The sequence below is a fragment of the Odontomachus brunneus genome, unplaced genomic scaffold (assembly GCF_010583005.1).
Source record: "Odontomachus brunneus isolate Ranch 3 - 2012 unplaced genomic scaffold, Obru_v1 Obru_scaffold_047, whole genome shotgun sequence".
In the NCBI taxonomy this organism is placed as follows: domain Eukaryota; kingdom Metazoa; phylum Arthropoda; class Insecta; order Hymenoptera; family Formicidae; genus Odontomachus; species Odontomachus brunneus.
In genome coordinates, this window is record NW_022639497.1 from 506,968 (window position 1) to 522,207 (window position 15,240).

General features: G+C 40.1%; 4 protein-coding genes across 5 annotated transcripts in view; 2 read left to right on the forward strand and 2 right to left on the reverse strand.

Annotated features, from left to right (window-relative positions):
• Positions 1-3,753, forward strand: part of LOC116844830 (fasciclin-3) — a 381,741-nt gene extending 377,988 nt beyond the window's left edge. For both annotated transcript variants that reach the window (XM_032816894.1, XM_032816896.1), the window contains 2 exons: positions 1,047-1,221; positions 1,847-3,753. In XM_032816894.1, coding sequence (XP_032672785.1) covers positions 1,047-1,221; positions 1,847-2,041 — 370 coding nt within the window. In that variant the 3' untranslated portion in view covers positions 2,042-3,753. The remainder of the gene's footprint in view (positions 1-1,046; positions 1,222-1,846) is intronic.
• Positions 3,754-4,618: 865 nt separating this feature from the next.
• On the reverse strand, positions 4,619-10,185 carry LOC116844835. The gene is made up of 5 exons (XM_032816902.1): positions 10,057-10,185; positions 9,175-9,852; positions 8,934-9,047; positions 6,748-8,706; positions 4,619-6,388 (listed from the first exon to the last, which is right to left on the reverse strand). The coding sequence occupies exons 1-5, from the start codon at positions 10,183-10,185 to the stop codon at positions 4,619-4,621; spliced, it is 4,650 nt and encodes a 1,549-aa protein (XP_032672793.1).
• A 2,220-nt stretch (positions 10,186-12,405) lies between these two features.
• Positions 12,406-13,276, reverse strand: LOC116844854. Its single transcript, XM_032816938.1, has 2 exons — positions 12,757-13,276; positions 12,406-12,656 (listed from the first exon to the last, which is right to left on the reverse strand). Exons 1-2 carry the CDS (start codon positions 13,114-13,116, stop codon positions 12,597-12,599), a joined length of 420 nt encoding a protein of 139 aa, XP_032672829.1. The 5' UTR covers positions 13,117-13,276; the 3' UTR covers positions 12,406-12,596.
• A 1,379-nt stretch (positions 13,277-14,655) lies between these two features.
• The window catches only part of LOC116844833 (scavenger receptor class B member 1-like), a 40,367-nt gene continuing 39,782 nt past the window's right edge, over positions 14,656-15,240 (forward strand). The window contains exon 1 of the mRNA XM_032816901.1: positions 14,656-14,823. Coding sequence (XP_032672792.1) covers positions 14,796-14,823 — 28 coding nt within the window. The 5' untranslated portion in view covers positions 14,656-14,795. The remainder of the gene's footprint in view (positions 14,824-15,240) is intronic.

Below are 15,240 nucleotides of genomic sequence, written 5' to 3' on the forward strand. Positions count from 1 at the left end.
ATGTCGCGGCGAGAGACCGAGATGTTAAGCCTGACGCGAGTGGTCTCTCCGCTTTTTTATAGTATTGTTTTAGACTTGTCGGAGGGGGTGCCTGGCGACAAGAACATTACCATATTTGGTAATGGTTCGATGCGTTTGGAATTGAGGTCTTAAATGCGGAATGTGCAAGGTGGTGCTTATCGCAGCACTTGCACATCGCTTCCTTGTTGTGGCGCAATTGAAACAATTCCTCGAGAAGTGTTTCGAAAGCGCTGGTACCATTCGTGATTATAACAGACTTATATAAATGCATAGATAAGCTTCTCTTTCTATCTTTCTTTCTCTTTGCTAGAGAGAGCTCTTTACTAACCTTAATATCGTTAATTATGACTGGATAAACGACTGTAACATTCACACAAGGAGATATCCTAAATTGTTTTCTCATAATTCATATTTGCGTTACGTGTTGAGTCACACGAACACTCGCAACAATATGAATCTGTGTACAATAATATTATTACAAAAATTATATTCTCCCTAATTGCACAGTCAGTGCGAGTTAATAAACATTACGTGATGATCTAGGAAACATAAACGGATATAAAATTCTATAAATATAGATAGGATCGACTCGAGCGATTTCCTTGCAGTTTAACACGCGAAAGAATCATGTTTTTCTACATATATTCATGACAATATATGTTGTTGAGCGTGGATCGAACAGTCATATATCCACAACGAACATTCCTCAGATTACGATCGAGAATATCTAATAAGTAATGTTTATGCGAACGTTTTGCAAATGATATTCCTTGATCATTCGTCAAACTAAAACAAAAAATAAAACACACGCAAATGTATGTGCAGAGATTTATTAACATCAGAGGTAATCTAACAGTTAATAAAGAAAAGATTTATTAAGCTGTCATTTAATATCACTATCAGAAAGAGTTACACTATAAGCGCTGTGTATATCTAAAGTTAAATGTCGCGTGATACTCGCGAAATTATTATACTCTTGTCACTGATGAGACATGTATCAGATACAACTTGATTCATTTAATTAGAAGCGACACTGAGAGCGCCGGCAGGTATTCCCGATCTGAGATAGATGGCACATCATCTCGAGGACGACGAAGGCCAAGGATCAATTTGTCTCGACTTTTCGGACGAAACAAGGATAAGGTATCGGGTGCCGACACGGACACGATGAGGACTGTTGTCACTATCGACGACGAAAAGGTAAGCCACTGTTTCGCAATGAATAATGAACGTCGTTGACCATTTCTTTCCTCCACGAATTTCTTTCCTGCGAATTTTTGCGAGTAACAGCAACAATGACAATATATTCAATAAGTCACAGACAAACTACTCCATTGACGCGTTTAGTACGGTACGTTATAAAAAGTCACACAAGTTGGCGGTCAACAAAATCCTAAATATCTGGAATGTCTCGTCTAAAACGAATAATTCAATAAACGCGATGGTTTATCGAAAATATTTCATCATTGTACCATTATACTGTGCACACAAAAATCGAGACGTTCGTGTAAACACAACATAGCAATCGAGCCATTGAGAAATTTTCCCTGTTTAATGAAAAAGAAAAAGCGTAGCCTGCTTTACAAATTCCGTCTAGTCAGTTAAAGGAGAGTCAATAAATTCAGATTATACCTCATTTCGCGCGCGTTACAGACATTTTAAACAATCAGTTACGATCGATGATCTAGGAGACCAATACGACAACTCTTCTCTTAACGAATTTCTTACGGTGTGATCACTTCATTGCCGCCCAAGTGCAACATCGGCTTTCGTACTTTTAGTCGAGATGGCACATACATATGTAAAGCATGCGAAAAAATTACAGCTTCAAACAGCCGAGCCGGCCGCGCAAGAAGGCAGGACGAATCCTCCGACGAGCGAGGGTGGAATTGTGTACGCGGAATTGGATCTCACGCAACAACAACAGGGTGCCGCGCCTCGCCGACTTAATGAGGATAAAACGGAATACGCGGAAATCTTATACACGAAGCCGGAAGCTGAAGAAACGGTTGACAAATAACTGCGCGAATCGTTGTCGCAAAAAGTAATTAGCGTAGACGATCGCGTGTCGTCCGTATCGAGTCACAGGGACGGTAGTTTCTTCCGCGAAAGATGATGTTTTTGCATGAGCGAGGCGAAAACAAGACGAACATACAATTATACATGAGTTTTATAGAGACAGATATTTCGTTTCGAGACGCCAAATCTTACACATTTCGTTGACGATGAATCTTTTTATTGCCATGTATTACTCGTCCGTGTGTTTTCGTACGAAAACGAGCGTGAACGCGCATCTCGCTGATCAAAGCCCCGACGATCGTGTCGGTGTGTGATAATCTGTTTACGGTAAGTAATTTTACGATAAGAGGGCGATACTTCAATCTGTCCTTCAATGTACGTGCCGTGCCTACGTGATCGATAATCCTTGAAATCGAAGGCGAAAAAATACCTTCACCGACTAACCCGAACAGTCGTGAAATGTGTTTCGAGATATTGCGCGCGCGCAATTACTTCCCATAAATTTATAACAAGTTACGAAGAGGCATGCGTAAATAACCCTACTTATTTCGCATAATTTGCATCTCGTTGAATATATCCCAGAATATCCCAAAAGATAAAACATTTTTTTCACAATCCAGATATTTTATCGGACAACTTTTTACACAGCCACCGATTTTATCTTTTATATGAATGTTTCAAGTAATATTATAGTCTAATATTATTAGAAATAATCTTATAATAATTATTATTAATATAATAATAATTATTAGTATAATGATTATTAGTATGATTATTATTATTGCTATATTTATAATATCAATAATAATAGCATTGCAAATTATGAGCTTCTCATTATTACCGTTTATGTAAGCTTGTAACACTAATATCTGGACTTCTTGAAATATTCTTTAAAAAACTCCCCATTCTTATGCCTCTTCAAATATCTTCTGCCTACTGCGTGTATGACTATCGTGACATTTTATGTAAGCATCACGTCAAATGTACTTAAATAATATTGTTAATATTGTTATTGTCCATTTATGTAATACATAAGCGTGATAGTAATATTTTATTGTATGAGCCATACGCTCGACAGTCGTTTGAACCGCCGTTTTAATCACTGAAAAATTCGGAAGACCAATTTTAGAATTTAATAATGAAACTTCGATGAGATTGCGATGTGAAGTTTCTAAGGAATATTTAATGGATTACACAGAAATTAAGTTAAAGGGATGTTTTACGACAAGCGATATTGAATGGAATTATGCAAATGATTTTTTTAACGAGACGTTGTCTTCGTATTATTGTAAATTTTAAATGCTTAAAGACTATATATTTAAGTCGTATTATTTTTATTATATTGTATTGTATTGTATCTGTGTTGTCCCGCGGAGATCGAGACAAATATATGTACTAACGTCTATATAACACGTAAGATTTATATTATATATATATGACAATCGCGACTTACGTTTTTCTATCGGTGTGGTATTGTATTTTTCGCAAGATTATTATAGGCTTAACATGTGTTACATTTATCTAATCGTTCAAAAAGGCGATATAAGTTAAACGTAAGTGAATTATTAATTCCGTTTGATTGGTTCGATTATTATCTTAGGTGTAAAACCTATGATCGAATCGATTCACAAGCGTTTTTTGCCGTCCAATATTAATAAATTTAGTTACATTTTTGTACGCCTTTATTTTAATAAATAAATAGAATTAAAAATATACCATATCGTGATAATTGCCGGTATATATACTGATACTGATACTAATAATTATAATTTTCAAAAAATTTTTACTTTCAGTCTCTGATCAAATCTTTAAATCACACAATTCTAAAACCTAAAAAATATATTTATCGTAATAATGATTTACATATTTTTTTATTTTTGTATTTATCTGCATTATTTATCAATAATACAAATTATTTTATAAGCAAATTATTAAATTTCTTATCAAAAAACATCCTAGTAAAGCCATAATCCAATATACTATAATTAGTGCATTTAATGCCATTTAAAATTGTAAAATATTAACATTTTAGCTGTGTTGCGTATTGTTTGTAAATTTACAAATTTCAATAAATTCAATGTGAATAGAAAATTTATAATAAATGTTTGTCTCCTCAATTTCGTATTTATAACTAAATTGAGTAAATGATACTCTCAATAATTTCGCTCATTAACAAATTAGAGAGACTATTATTTATTCATTTTACATCCATATGCATTTATGTTTGATAAATGTTAACTTCTACCTAGGTATTCTTTTTTTTAGTAATTAAACATTAAGTATTGATTTATGTATGATCAAGTATACTAGCAAGAAGATAACATCTTAATTAAATATTCTAGATCTTTCCTTCGAGCAAAGTTTTGATCAGATCATTAAGTTTTTTTCGATATTACGTACGTTGTTTTTTAGTCACCTTGTACAATGTTGACTCGGATCGCTCCAATAAAATCGTAATTACATGCATTTGACTTTGCTCGTGTCATCGTCGCATGAAAACTACGCTTTGAATGCTCGAGAAAAAAATTTAATATATACTCATGAGCGCTATTTGCTTCCGTGAACTTTGTTTCTTCGTTTATTGCACGTCTTGGACATCTGTAATCTCACTTTCCGTCTCCATTTGAAATTTATTCTCTTTGCCGGTGTCTACCGTGACGTCGATAGTCATTTCGTTCAATTTCACCTCGATTTGTGTTTCGGAATTTTTCTTAACTCTATCTTCTTTTTGCTTCGGCAAATGATGTCGATAATTCTTGTAGAAATCCGACGACATTTCCGCGACGCGCTCATTAAACTCCGTGCGGCTTTCTTCTCGGATGAAACTACGCTTCGCTGTGCCGGTGCACTCGAGCGACATTATTCCGGGTGAAAGAGCGTCGCTAGCGAAGTCTATCGCTTTTGGATAGTCGTCGCAAATAGCCATTAAATCCGCGACGGAAATTTGCAACTGATGCGCTTCAAATGGATCAATTGCGTAGGGAAAACGCTCCACGGGGTCTTTTTTTGAAGGACACGCTTGGCCAAGATTCAAGTGCCACTTGGTGCTGACGATCATGTTGTTCGCGTTTTCAGGACGTAAGGTAGGTAACGTATAGCGTTGTTGAAGATCTATAGTAACACCTTTAGCGAGATGCCGTTCGTACCGCAGGTAAGAGCTTTCATCGGGCACCACGACTGCTCCGGGGATGGTTATGTTAGACGCCTTGGTCTTTCCCGGAGCTTTTCGTGCGGTTTTTCGCAGGATCCTCTTCGCGACGCAAAACTCAAGATCCATATCGAAGTTCTCCCGATCAAAGGACAAGGTCAACGGCGTGACGCGAACGTCGAGCCTCAAATTGGTATTGAACATTTTTGTTATTGCGTATATCAGCACATTTATGTTGCTGCAACGTAGAACGTAGATCGCGCCGTGATCTCTCGGAAACAATGGCGGGCCGATCCAGCATGGATCCGCGACATAATAAGCATCTTTAGCGGCTAACGCAGCCAAGGTGATCTCGTTGCACTCGATGATCACATTGCGAGCTTCCTCGAAAGCTAATCTCAACGTCGCAGACAGCGTCAATCTATCTCGATCGCCGTATAGAACTCCGCATACACTCGTGCTGAAATCCACGGTCCATAAATGTGGGAACATTCTCAAGGAGGTACGCAGCCGGAATCTATTTGAGGGCCCCGAGCACTTCCGCGCTGCGCTGCTCAAGCTCTCCGTGTAGTAGGAATCCCCACGGATCACGGCCGAGTCCAGAATAGCAGGGCTCCACCGCGACGGATGACAAAGGTGTTGCATGGCGAGAATAGCGACGCATATGCCGGCGCGATTTCTCCCAGCTCGTTCGCCAAACCTGCGATCGTACGCGCCGATCGTACCCCAGACGGAGTAAATCAGATCGGTCACTTCGATCACGTATCTATTCCAAAATCGTCGTTCACTCCTCGATGAATCGGACTTAACGTTGTCTTTCGTTTCTTCGGACGATTTCGATGAAGTCGAATGCGCGAAATTCCAATGGTAGTCTAAGTAGACCCACATCGGGTCTTCTTGGAACTTTTCGCACGGTGGACTGTCGATGGAATCCACGTGAAGTCTGTGGATGAAGAATCCGGTCGTACCTTCATATTGCTTGAGACACATATGTCGTACCATCTGACACAAAAAGGAGAAGATGCACAGACTGGCATTGCCGTTTGCCGAGGTTCTTCTGCCTTTCGCATTGCACGGGTAAGGATCTAAGTAATAATAGGATCTCGTCGCTCTTGAGAACCAGAAGCCGTAGCAGCAATTAGTGAAGTGCAGTACACCGCTTGTGTACGTCTTGAAATGACGTTTCAAGTGTTTCTTTACCTAGAAACGAACACGCGAGCTTCATCAGGTCTATCGAGTTTTTTCTTTCACTTTCTCTTTGTTTTTATTTAAGGCCGGGAGCACACAGAAAAACGTGAGCAATAAAACTTACTCAGTAAACAAATTAATTAATCGCAGTTGATCTTACCGCAGTTAACCTTATTTATTTTACAGTTTAAAAAATTGATTTTTTTATTGTAATTGGTCAGTTTTCTTACTGCTTAAGTCTCATTACTTAATTTTTTCTGTGTACTACGGCTTTAAGCATTGAATAAGTTAGCGAAAACGTCATCTTGAAATTGACAGAAGGATAAAAAAAGAAACAACAAATAGTCTCATTCTTCCTCTTAGACTCTCACTTGTACATAAAAGTCGTTTTTGCCGGGACTCCTCGTCAGCGTGATTAAAGGCGAAGCGCAGTCTCGAAGATCAAAAAATCTGTTCATTAGCGGGACATTCCGCAGGATGTGCTCTGTGTGAAACTTGGGCTCAGAGAATCTTCTGTATAAGTTCTCCGCTACTTCAAGGACTCTGTCGATCATACTTGGAATGGGGGACTGAATGATGTCTCTTTTTATCATAACGGCTAATAGTGCAACGAAGTAACAGCGTTTCGCTCGCGGCTCCACCAGGCTATCTCGATCGCTCAATGATACCGTTCCGAGTACAAAGAATGGTTTCGCCATCAAATCGATTGGTCTGTAAAGCGCTTGGACGTCATGGAAAACCGGCTCCATTCGATAAATCTCCGCTAAAGACGTCATCGGTGCTATTGGTTCGTGGAGACCCTTGACGTCACTGCAGTCCGGATCCATTTTACAAGCGTAAGATACCGTGACCGCTCGCACTATGAATTCTATTTCTCGGGGTTCGTCGACCTCTTTAATGATCAGCTTGAGGAATTCGGCCCTGTTGCTGGACGTGATTATCCTCAGACTTTTCGTGCCCACGACGGTCCACCATGCAAAATAGTTCCTGCCTTTCCTGGTGACGCCCACATGAGCGTAGCGACAGACGATTATTGCACCCGTGTAGATCCTCGTTTCGAATATCTTCTCCAAGGTCATCGCCAAATTCCATCCCTCCACGGCGTACAAGGTCCCATAATGCAGAGGTGCAAATACCGCTCGAAACGTGTAGTTTCCTATCTCGAGTTCCGGTAATAAAGCATCGGTCATATTGTTCACGGAAGTGTCCTCGCTCGCTAACACGCTGTCAAAAGCATAATCAGCGCTAGCTTCGAGTAAAGCATCGATGGTCCGTTTCGACCAAGATATAGGGTCGTGAATCAAGGACCACGCCATGACGCAGAGATCAATAGGAATCGCGAAGGATGTGTGATTTCGAAATATCCTTTCGTATGTTCTTTTTCTTTGCATCGTTGTTTCCTGATTAGCGCAATCACCCTCCGACGTTCTTAGTAATTTTTTAAAAGGCGCCAGCGTTGGCGTCGTGATGTCATCCTCCAAGACAACCACTTCAAATATCGAGGCTTCGTGATGCCGCACCGGCGTGAAACCGGCGATAGTAATGTCATCACGTGGATCCGATCCTGTGTCCGATGTAACCCACTCGGCTAACTCGATCAGAGATGATTCCGAATCAGTAGATGGTGTCGCCGCGTACCGTTTATCCTCCGTACAAACCGCACGAACCGGCTCCTCCGTTTTCTCTATGCGATGCCTCTGACTTTTTCTTCCTCGTTTCCGTTTGCGCTCTTTCACCTCGAGATGAGTGATACACACGGTGTAAAGATCAAATGGTTTCCTTACAGCCTGACCAGCGCTTTGCTTAATTCTACCGACCATAGACTTCAAGTCGCGAAATCTCATGAGGCAGCAATAACCCTCCTCGTTCGCGTTTCCCCTCTCGTCGCAGGGATAAGGATCGAAGAGATAATACCTGTCGTCCGCCGTCCAAAACGCATGGGCGCAATTCTCTAACACGAGTATGCCGGTACGATTCTTATCCAGAAATTTCTCGATGACCGTATCGAGGTCGTCGAATGGAGAACTTTCGGGGTCGGCGTAAATGGTCTCCTTCAGAATAACATTGAAATTCACATTGAATATGCTCACGTCGCGAAACCACTCGTAATCCTTGTGTCGCAGTTTGCCGACGCGTCGATTTATTTTGTCGGTGAGGAGAATCACCCGGTCCAAAGTGCCGTCGCGAAAGCAATTCACATCCATTGCGATTTTTGCTAAGATGCATAACATAGCAGAGAAGTAGCACGGCTTGAAGCGCGAAGATTCCACACGCGTGCGATCCGTCAAACACGATTTGCCTCGTAATATCTCCATATCTTCATTTACAACCTTGCATAAAATAATTATTAGCGCTTATGAATGAAGCATACGCTATGCTAAACAACTCGTTTGTCTGGCTATAAATCATATTTGTGCTCAAAAAAAAATTAGATATCCATTAAGCTATTGTCTACGTATTGCGCTCACGGAGATATTAGAAGCTAATATTTCATCATCTGCATGTCATAACATGTGTGATAACAAAAACACGTATTCTAATGCTATAAGAAAATTACTTCAAAGCCAATAGCCTCAGATATCGAATGCTTGTCCTCTTCATCTCTCATTTTAACTATCCTTTTCTTCCTCTTTGTCTCGTCCATCTGTTCGACATCTCTCTCTTCCGGCAACTATATAAAAATATAAAGTAATAAAACTTTCTTCAAAACTTTCGTGTACTTCTATAAAGGTACTATAAACAAATCTGTTCGAATAATATTGATTTATAATTATTCAAAAATGTATGTGTGCGCTAACTTGTAAGGAGGGATCAAAATTGGGAAATATTATCTTGAACAGAAGCTTTTCTGCGTCACAGAAGCTCTTCTTGCCGACGGCTGATTCTCTTTCAGCACTCGACATCCTCTTCTGCTTTCGCTCATCGAGACATGTCAAGTATTTCAACGGTGGAACAGGTGTCCTGATCGAAGTTCCGAATGGTATTAACGCAGAGACCGGTTTTTCGGTGTAAGGTATCACTGGTAATTTCGCCAACACTTTACGTTCAGTTCTTTCTGAAACTTTTTGTGGAACTTGATGTTCTTCGTCAAATCGTTTATCGATGTCTTCGCTGTGAATGTAACTCTCGTCGATGGCTCGAAGAGGCATCATACGAATCGGCGACAACCTCGAGTATAAATACTTGGTAGAAAATAACTTGATCATTTTAGAGGGTTTCGTGTCTTGCGGCAACGACACAATCGCGGCTGATATCAAGTAGTCTGGAGAAAAGTCATCTTTTTTCTTGACTTGCAGCCTGGAATCGATCGAGAATCTTGATACCAGAGATGGGATCGACTTGTTTGCTCGTTTTGCTTCCAGCAAAATGCAAAGTGCCTTCTTCGACGGCATTACATACGGCGGTGGATGATCGTACTTTAATTTCTCCATTATTACTTCTTCGTGCAAGTCGCTCGATTTTTCCTCGACTGGCTCCTGAATTCTCACCGTGGAGGTTAAGAGGGCTAAGTTTAAGCAGTCCGGTGCATCCGGTTGCGCACGTTCTTCGATCTCCAGCAAAGGATCCACGAGAAGTTTCTTCGGTTCTTCTTTTTCTTCTTCCTCCTCTTCTTCTTCTTCCTCTTCTTCTTCCTCCTCTTCTTCCTCTTCTTCTTCCTCTTCCTCTTCCTCCTCCTCTACATCTTCTTTAACTTCCACTGTTGTTTCCATTATTTCAGCCTCAGCTTTCTCAAGCTTGACCAAGTCATCATCGGTAATTGGCAGGAACTTTGTCTGAAATTTCTCAATCGCCCGTTCGTCTGGAATCATGATTTCCACGGGCGATGTATACTTTCCCGGCTCTATAGCTTCCAGAGCTACGAAATGAAGTGAGAAACTCGGATCGTTATATTCTATGACACCGTGAAGGAGATCGGTCAGCTCATTGAGACTGTCCGCTACAGCGAGAGAAGCCGGATGATCCCGCAGACGCCACCCCTCCGAATCGCTTCCGTAAGGATTAAACAAGAAATATTTTCCGTCCTCTTGCCAAATAGCGTACATCAGCTTTTTATTCTCTAGAACCACTTCAGGATACCGTTCGAAGTAACGCTCGAGAGCTTCCGCTAGATTAGCCAAAGGACTCGCTTCACCATCGACGATATTAGTCTTCGCCTTGAATAAAACGTCATACTCGGCTAGCTTCAATCTAGGTGGCAAAAGAGAAATATTCAAGTAACTCGGAGCGGCCGCTACTTTTCGAGCAACGGCTTCCTCCTCCTCCTCCTCTTCCTCCTCCTCCTCCTCCTCTTCTTCTTCTTCCTCTTCTCCTAATTCCTCTTCCGGTGCTTTAGCTTCTTTTATTTCCGGTCGACCTTGCTCAATCCAAGTTATAACCCATTCGTAAGCATTATTGCTAACTTTAATAATCTGATCTACGTCTGTATTTCGCCAATGAATCGATTCCTTCAGTCTTCTATATGTTAACGCAGTCAAAGCTACTATTAATCCTTGTCTGCCACGCGATTGTAGACTGAATTCCTCGTTTAGACAATTCTTTGTGCCACGAAGGATCAAACGATGGATATTTATCATTCTGTATCCTGTGATAAAATTTACTGGAGTTTCCTCTTGTATTTTTTCGTCTGCTTTCACTGGTTCGTAACCTTTTTCTTCATCTTTATGTTCTTTTTCCGTTTCTTCCTTATCTACATCTTCTTTCTCTTCTTCCTCTTCTTCCTCCTCCTCCTCCTCTTCTTCTTCACCTACTTCCACTTTTTTCTTATTTTCTTCTAACGCGAATACAAAAGTTGTCGGTTCATCATCCGTCATCATGTACTGATCCACGTTATGCATTATCTCAGGAAACTGAGTAGACACTTGTATGGGTTTACTCGTAGGTCGCGCACGCGGGGTCATGTCTACCGATTTTTCCTTGTCCAGCGGTGTGTTGAGCGGCGTCGGCTGTAACGGTGACCGTGGTCTACGGTTCGTACCCTTCTCCCGATAAATAACCTTCTCCAACGATTCGCCTGAAGCTGTGCCGGTTTTAACATACAGCACCTTAACTCCGTGCACTACAAAAGGATCTCTCTCCTTACTTCCAGTATTCTCTATCATAGTCTCCAGCATCTGTTCTATGGCGCTGTTCATAGTTACACAGGCGGCGACTTTGATATGTTCCAAGTCAGTATGATCGACCCTGAAACCCTCATTGTCACATGCGAACGGATCGAGAAAATAGTACACGTTGCCGTTCTTCCAGATCGCGTAGAAGATCTTCTTGATCTCGAGTATTCCGACTTCGTGCTTGTCGAAAAACTGCCGTATGCCGCTGTAGAGAGTGAGTTTTCCTTTTTGCGCAGGATCCGGTACTACACTAGCGTGTATTTTCACCTTGGCGGAATATACTCCGAGAACAACGTCGCTCATTAAATCCTCCAATCGAAGCTCGAAAGTGTCGTCGAGCTTCCTCTCGAGGATCCTCGCCAGATCGATCAAGTAGATATTAGACTGATTAAACATCAAATCGAGCAAAGCTGTTGTCCACTTATTGGCGTGGATCAATCGGGAGTATATCAATGCGGCTAATGAGATAGTGAGGTGTCCTTTTCCACGTAGCGCTTTCGGTATGGCAGAATGCATCAGATGATAAGATCCTCGCACAATGGCTCGATGTTTTTGACGAATCTTATAACCGCTCGGTCTCCTTTGTGGTTTCCCAAGAGTCTTTTCGACCTCAGATACGTCCGCCAATGAAACCGGTTCGACTCCGCGAATACTTATGGCATAAATAACGAAAGGTTCGTTTTGTACGTTGCTTTTTTCGAGAATTATGAAAAGTACGCCTATCAAGTTCTTTAAAAGAAATAATTTGGCCGATCCGTTAACTCCGTCGGCCGCAAGTTCGCCATTTTCCCGTCGAGCCTGAGCATCGAATATATTGTAATATTTAAAGTCTTTCCAAATGGCTATGTTGAGCGTCGGTGACGCTAAAATACCAGCGTCGTATCGATCGAAGAATAACTCCAGCGCCTTCGCCAGATGAAGTTCCGTTGGATCGCGTGAGCGAAACTTGCCGGCGTATGCCGGGTCTTCGATCCTGACCTTCACGTTAAAGTTTTTCTGAACCCTGAGATCCCTCTTCAAGTCGAGTATAGTTATCGTTCGACGATCACCGGTGCTCACGTTCTTGTAAGATTCGCAATAAAAAGTGTCTCCATCCTCAACGATCTGATCGATCATCGCTTCGTTCCAATTACGAGACTTTTGAATCGCAGTCGTGGCGAAAGCTGCAATCGCTATAGCGCCACCCTGTTATTAGAACTAAGGAATGAGAAACTACGGAGGCAACGTCTAATTGTGTATACTTCAAGATCATCACTGTTGACTCGCGATTACCTGATAACCTCTGGACAATGGCGAGAATCTCGACATGTTTAGATGAGTTATTCCGGAACGCATGTAGTATTTCACGCAGGATGGTAATTCTGGCTTAATTTCAGTGAGAGAGTAAGTATCGTGCGGCAAATTAAGAATATCGTTCAGATCCCGAAATTCCTTCTCAAAGTCTTCGTCAAACTCGTCGCTGCTCTGCACATTGTCCTCGGCCATTTCAATATCTCTTGTGACATTCCCGATAACGTTAATAATCTCACTTGAAACAATCTCGTCACATTTGACGAGTTGCCTTAGCTTGTCTTGAAGCAATTGAGCTTTCCGTTCGTTCAGTTCGGGCACTATTTTACTATCAAGAGCCATTTTCTCTTGTGTATTCGTGAATCACGAAATTCTGCCAAATGTTAAAATTTAAGTACGAAAATACGTAGTAGTGACATTTTCGCACGATATAATTTTTAATTATCCTGTTGAGATATAACCTAAACCGTGTGAAAGTAACATAAATGATATACTAAGTTAATTTGATGAACATCTCATTAGGCCTTGACCACCGCGGGAACTTTTAATTTTAACTTTTATTATCGTAATAATATTTCATGTTTATTTGCTCGGGTGTCAGACTGTTACGGGATTTACGATTGGATTTCAACTCGAACTTTTATTACTAATTGGGATTAACAAGAGCGAAACTGTCGATAATTCTTGTGAATTGAATACGAGTCGATACAAGAAATGACTGGTGTGATAAAAGAATTAATATACACACGCAGGCGCTAATCAGTCATATACAAAACGAAAGACGTGACATGGCGCACGCTCGTATAAATAAACAAAGATGAAATTTGCAGGGCGATAACTCGTGAACGATAAACCGCTCACAAGACTTACAAAAACAGTCTTCTCAAATTAATTTCGTTACATTTTTTATGTGCTATGACGCTTCAATAAAGTCAAACGTCAAGATAATTTTCTATATTTCATGATAATATGAAATATAATTACAGAAGAGTGTATATGGAAATGCAAAATTTTCTATTTATTAAAGCAAAATGCGCGCATGTAACTCATTCATGACTTACTTACACTGAGAAAAAAATTTACTAAATTTCAAAAAACGTTTGTTTGAATAGTACTGCGAAGGTATTTGTTTAAATTAAGTAATTATTTTCTAAAATTAAAGGAACAAATTTACATTTAAAACTTCTTTATTTAATTTTAGAAAATAATTACTTAATTTAAACAAATATCTTCACAGTACTATCCAAACAAATGTTTTTTGAAATTTAGTAAATTTTTTTCTCAGTGTATACAAGGTTCAATAAAATTGCTCACGCGACGCAATTTGATCAGAATGTGAATCTTGACTGTATATATAATAACAAATTAAGTTAAAATAGATAGTAAAAATTTAATCATATAATTATAATTAGTATCCAACACATCGTATCAATTCGTTGCCTTGAATAAATTAGGAAAGAAAATTAACACGCGAGATTTCTAAACCTATATTATTATATAACTCCACGTTATCAACGTGTACAGTTTTTATATATAATTTATGTAAAATCAGGACGCGTAGCGAATGGCATAGCAACAAAGTGGATATCCCCCCGACTGCGTCTCCGAGGGTCGTCGAACAGGTTGCATTGAACTCAGCAAAGTATGTAGAAGGAACGTAGCGGTAAATTCATTTTTAACCCTCACCATGGCAAATCCCACCGTGATCTCTACCGTGTAATCCTCGGGACAATAATTCCACCCACGGATTTGTAGTTGATAGTAGGTCACTTATCGCTCACGAACCAATCTAGCTTCTTATATGGTCAAAGCGATGCTCGATTGCTGTTATCGCCCCTAAGATTTCGAAACACGACTTCAAAAAAGGGTCGCCGATGGCTGCTACGCTCAGTGCACAAGCAGACGTCGTCGAACGCGTCGACGTCGGAAATTGTAGTCGGTTTTACACATTTATCGCGGAGTGTCTCGTCGATTTGCAAGCGTAAGTTGATAATGTCTATCGGGAGACTTTGACTGAGGAAATGTTACATTACATCAGAATAGCGATCCGTAAGTAATAACTTGTGTAAAATCGGAAAAACCAGCATTTATTTTTTCGCAATACTTGTGGAAACACTTGAAACAGTCCATCTACACGCAAAAAATATTATTCTTAGCGAAAATCCTTTCATATGCGGACTCAAGAAGATTCTTCTAAAGCCAAAAAAAAATATCCTAAAAAAAACCTAGAAAGACAATCCTTTAATTGCACTATGCTATTCCTAATAATCACATATTTTAAGCGAAAACTCTTATGAAAAAGATATTCCTCTTCTAAGGAAATGAGATAAACGATTAACTACTAAATCTACTAAATATTGTTGTAACTTTTTTCTTTTTGAATAAAGATAAATATGTTTGTTTGAAGCAGAATGCTCTCTTACTAGAAGAAATTTCTATTAAGAACAAGATGTATACTGTAAATAA

Excerpts from the sequence above, each read along its gene's own strand:
- LOC116844835 (XM_032816902.1), bottom strand. The coding sequence starts at position 10,185 with ATGATTCCAGACGAACGGGCGATTGAGAAATTTCAGACAAAGTTCCTG. Across the intron at positions 9,853-10,056 it reads CAGTGGAAGTTAAAGAAGAT|GAGCCAGTCGAGGAAAAATC; the intron begins GTAGAGGAGGAG and ends GTGAGAATTCAG. Across the intron at positions 8,707-8,933 it reads CTGAGGCTATTGGCTTTGAA|GTTGTAAATGAAGATATGGA; the intron begins GTAATTTTCTTA and ends ATTTTATGCAAG.
- LOC116844854 (XM_032816938.1), bottom strand. The coding sequence starts at position 13,116 with ATGGCTCTTGATAGTAAAATAGTGCCCGAACTGAACGAACGGAAAGCT. Across the intron at positions 12,657-12,756 it reads CATTGTCCAGAGGTTATCAG|CGATTGCAGCTTTCGCCACG; the intron begins GTAATCGCGAGT and ends GTGGCGCTATAG.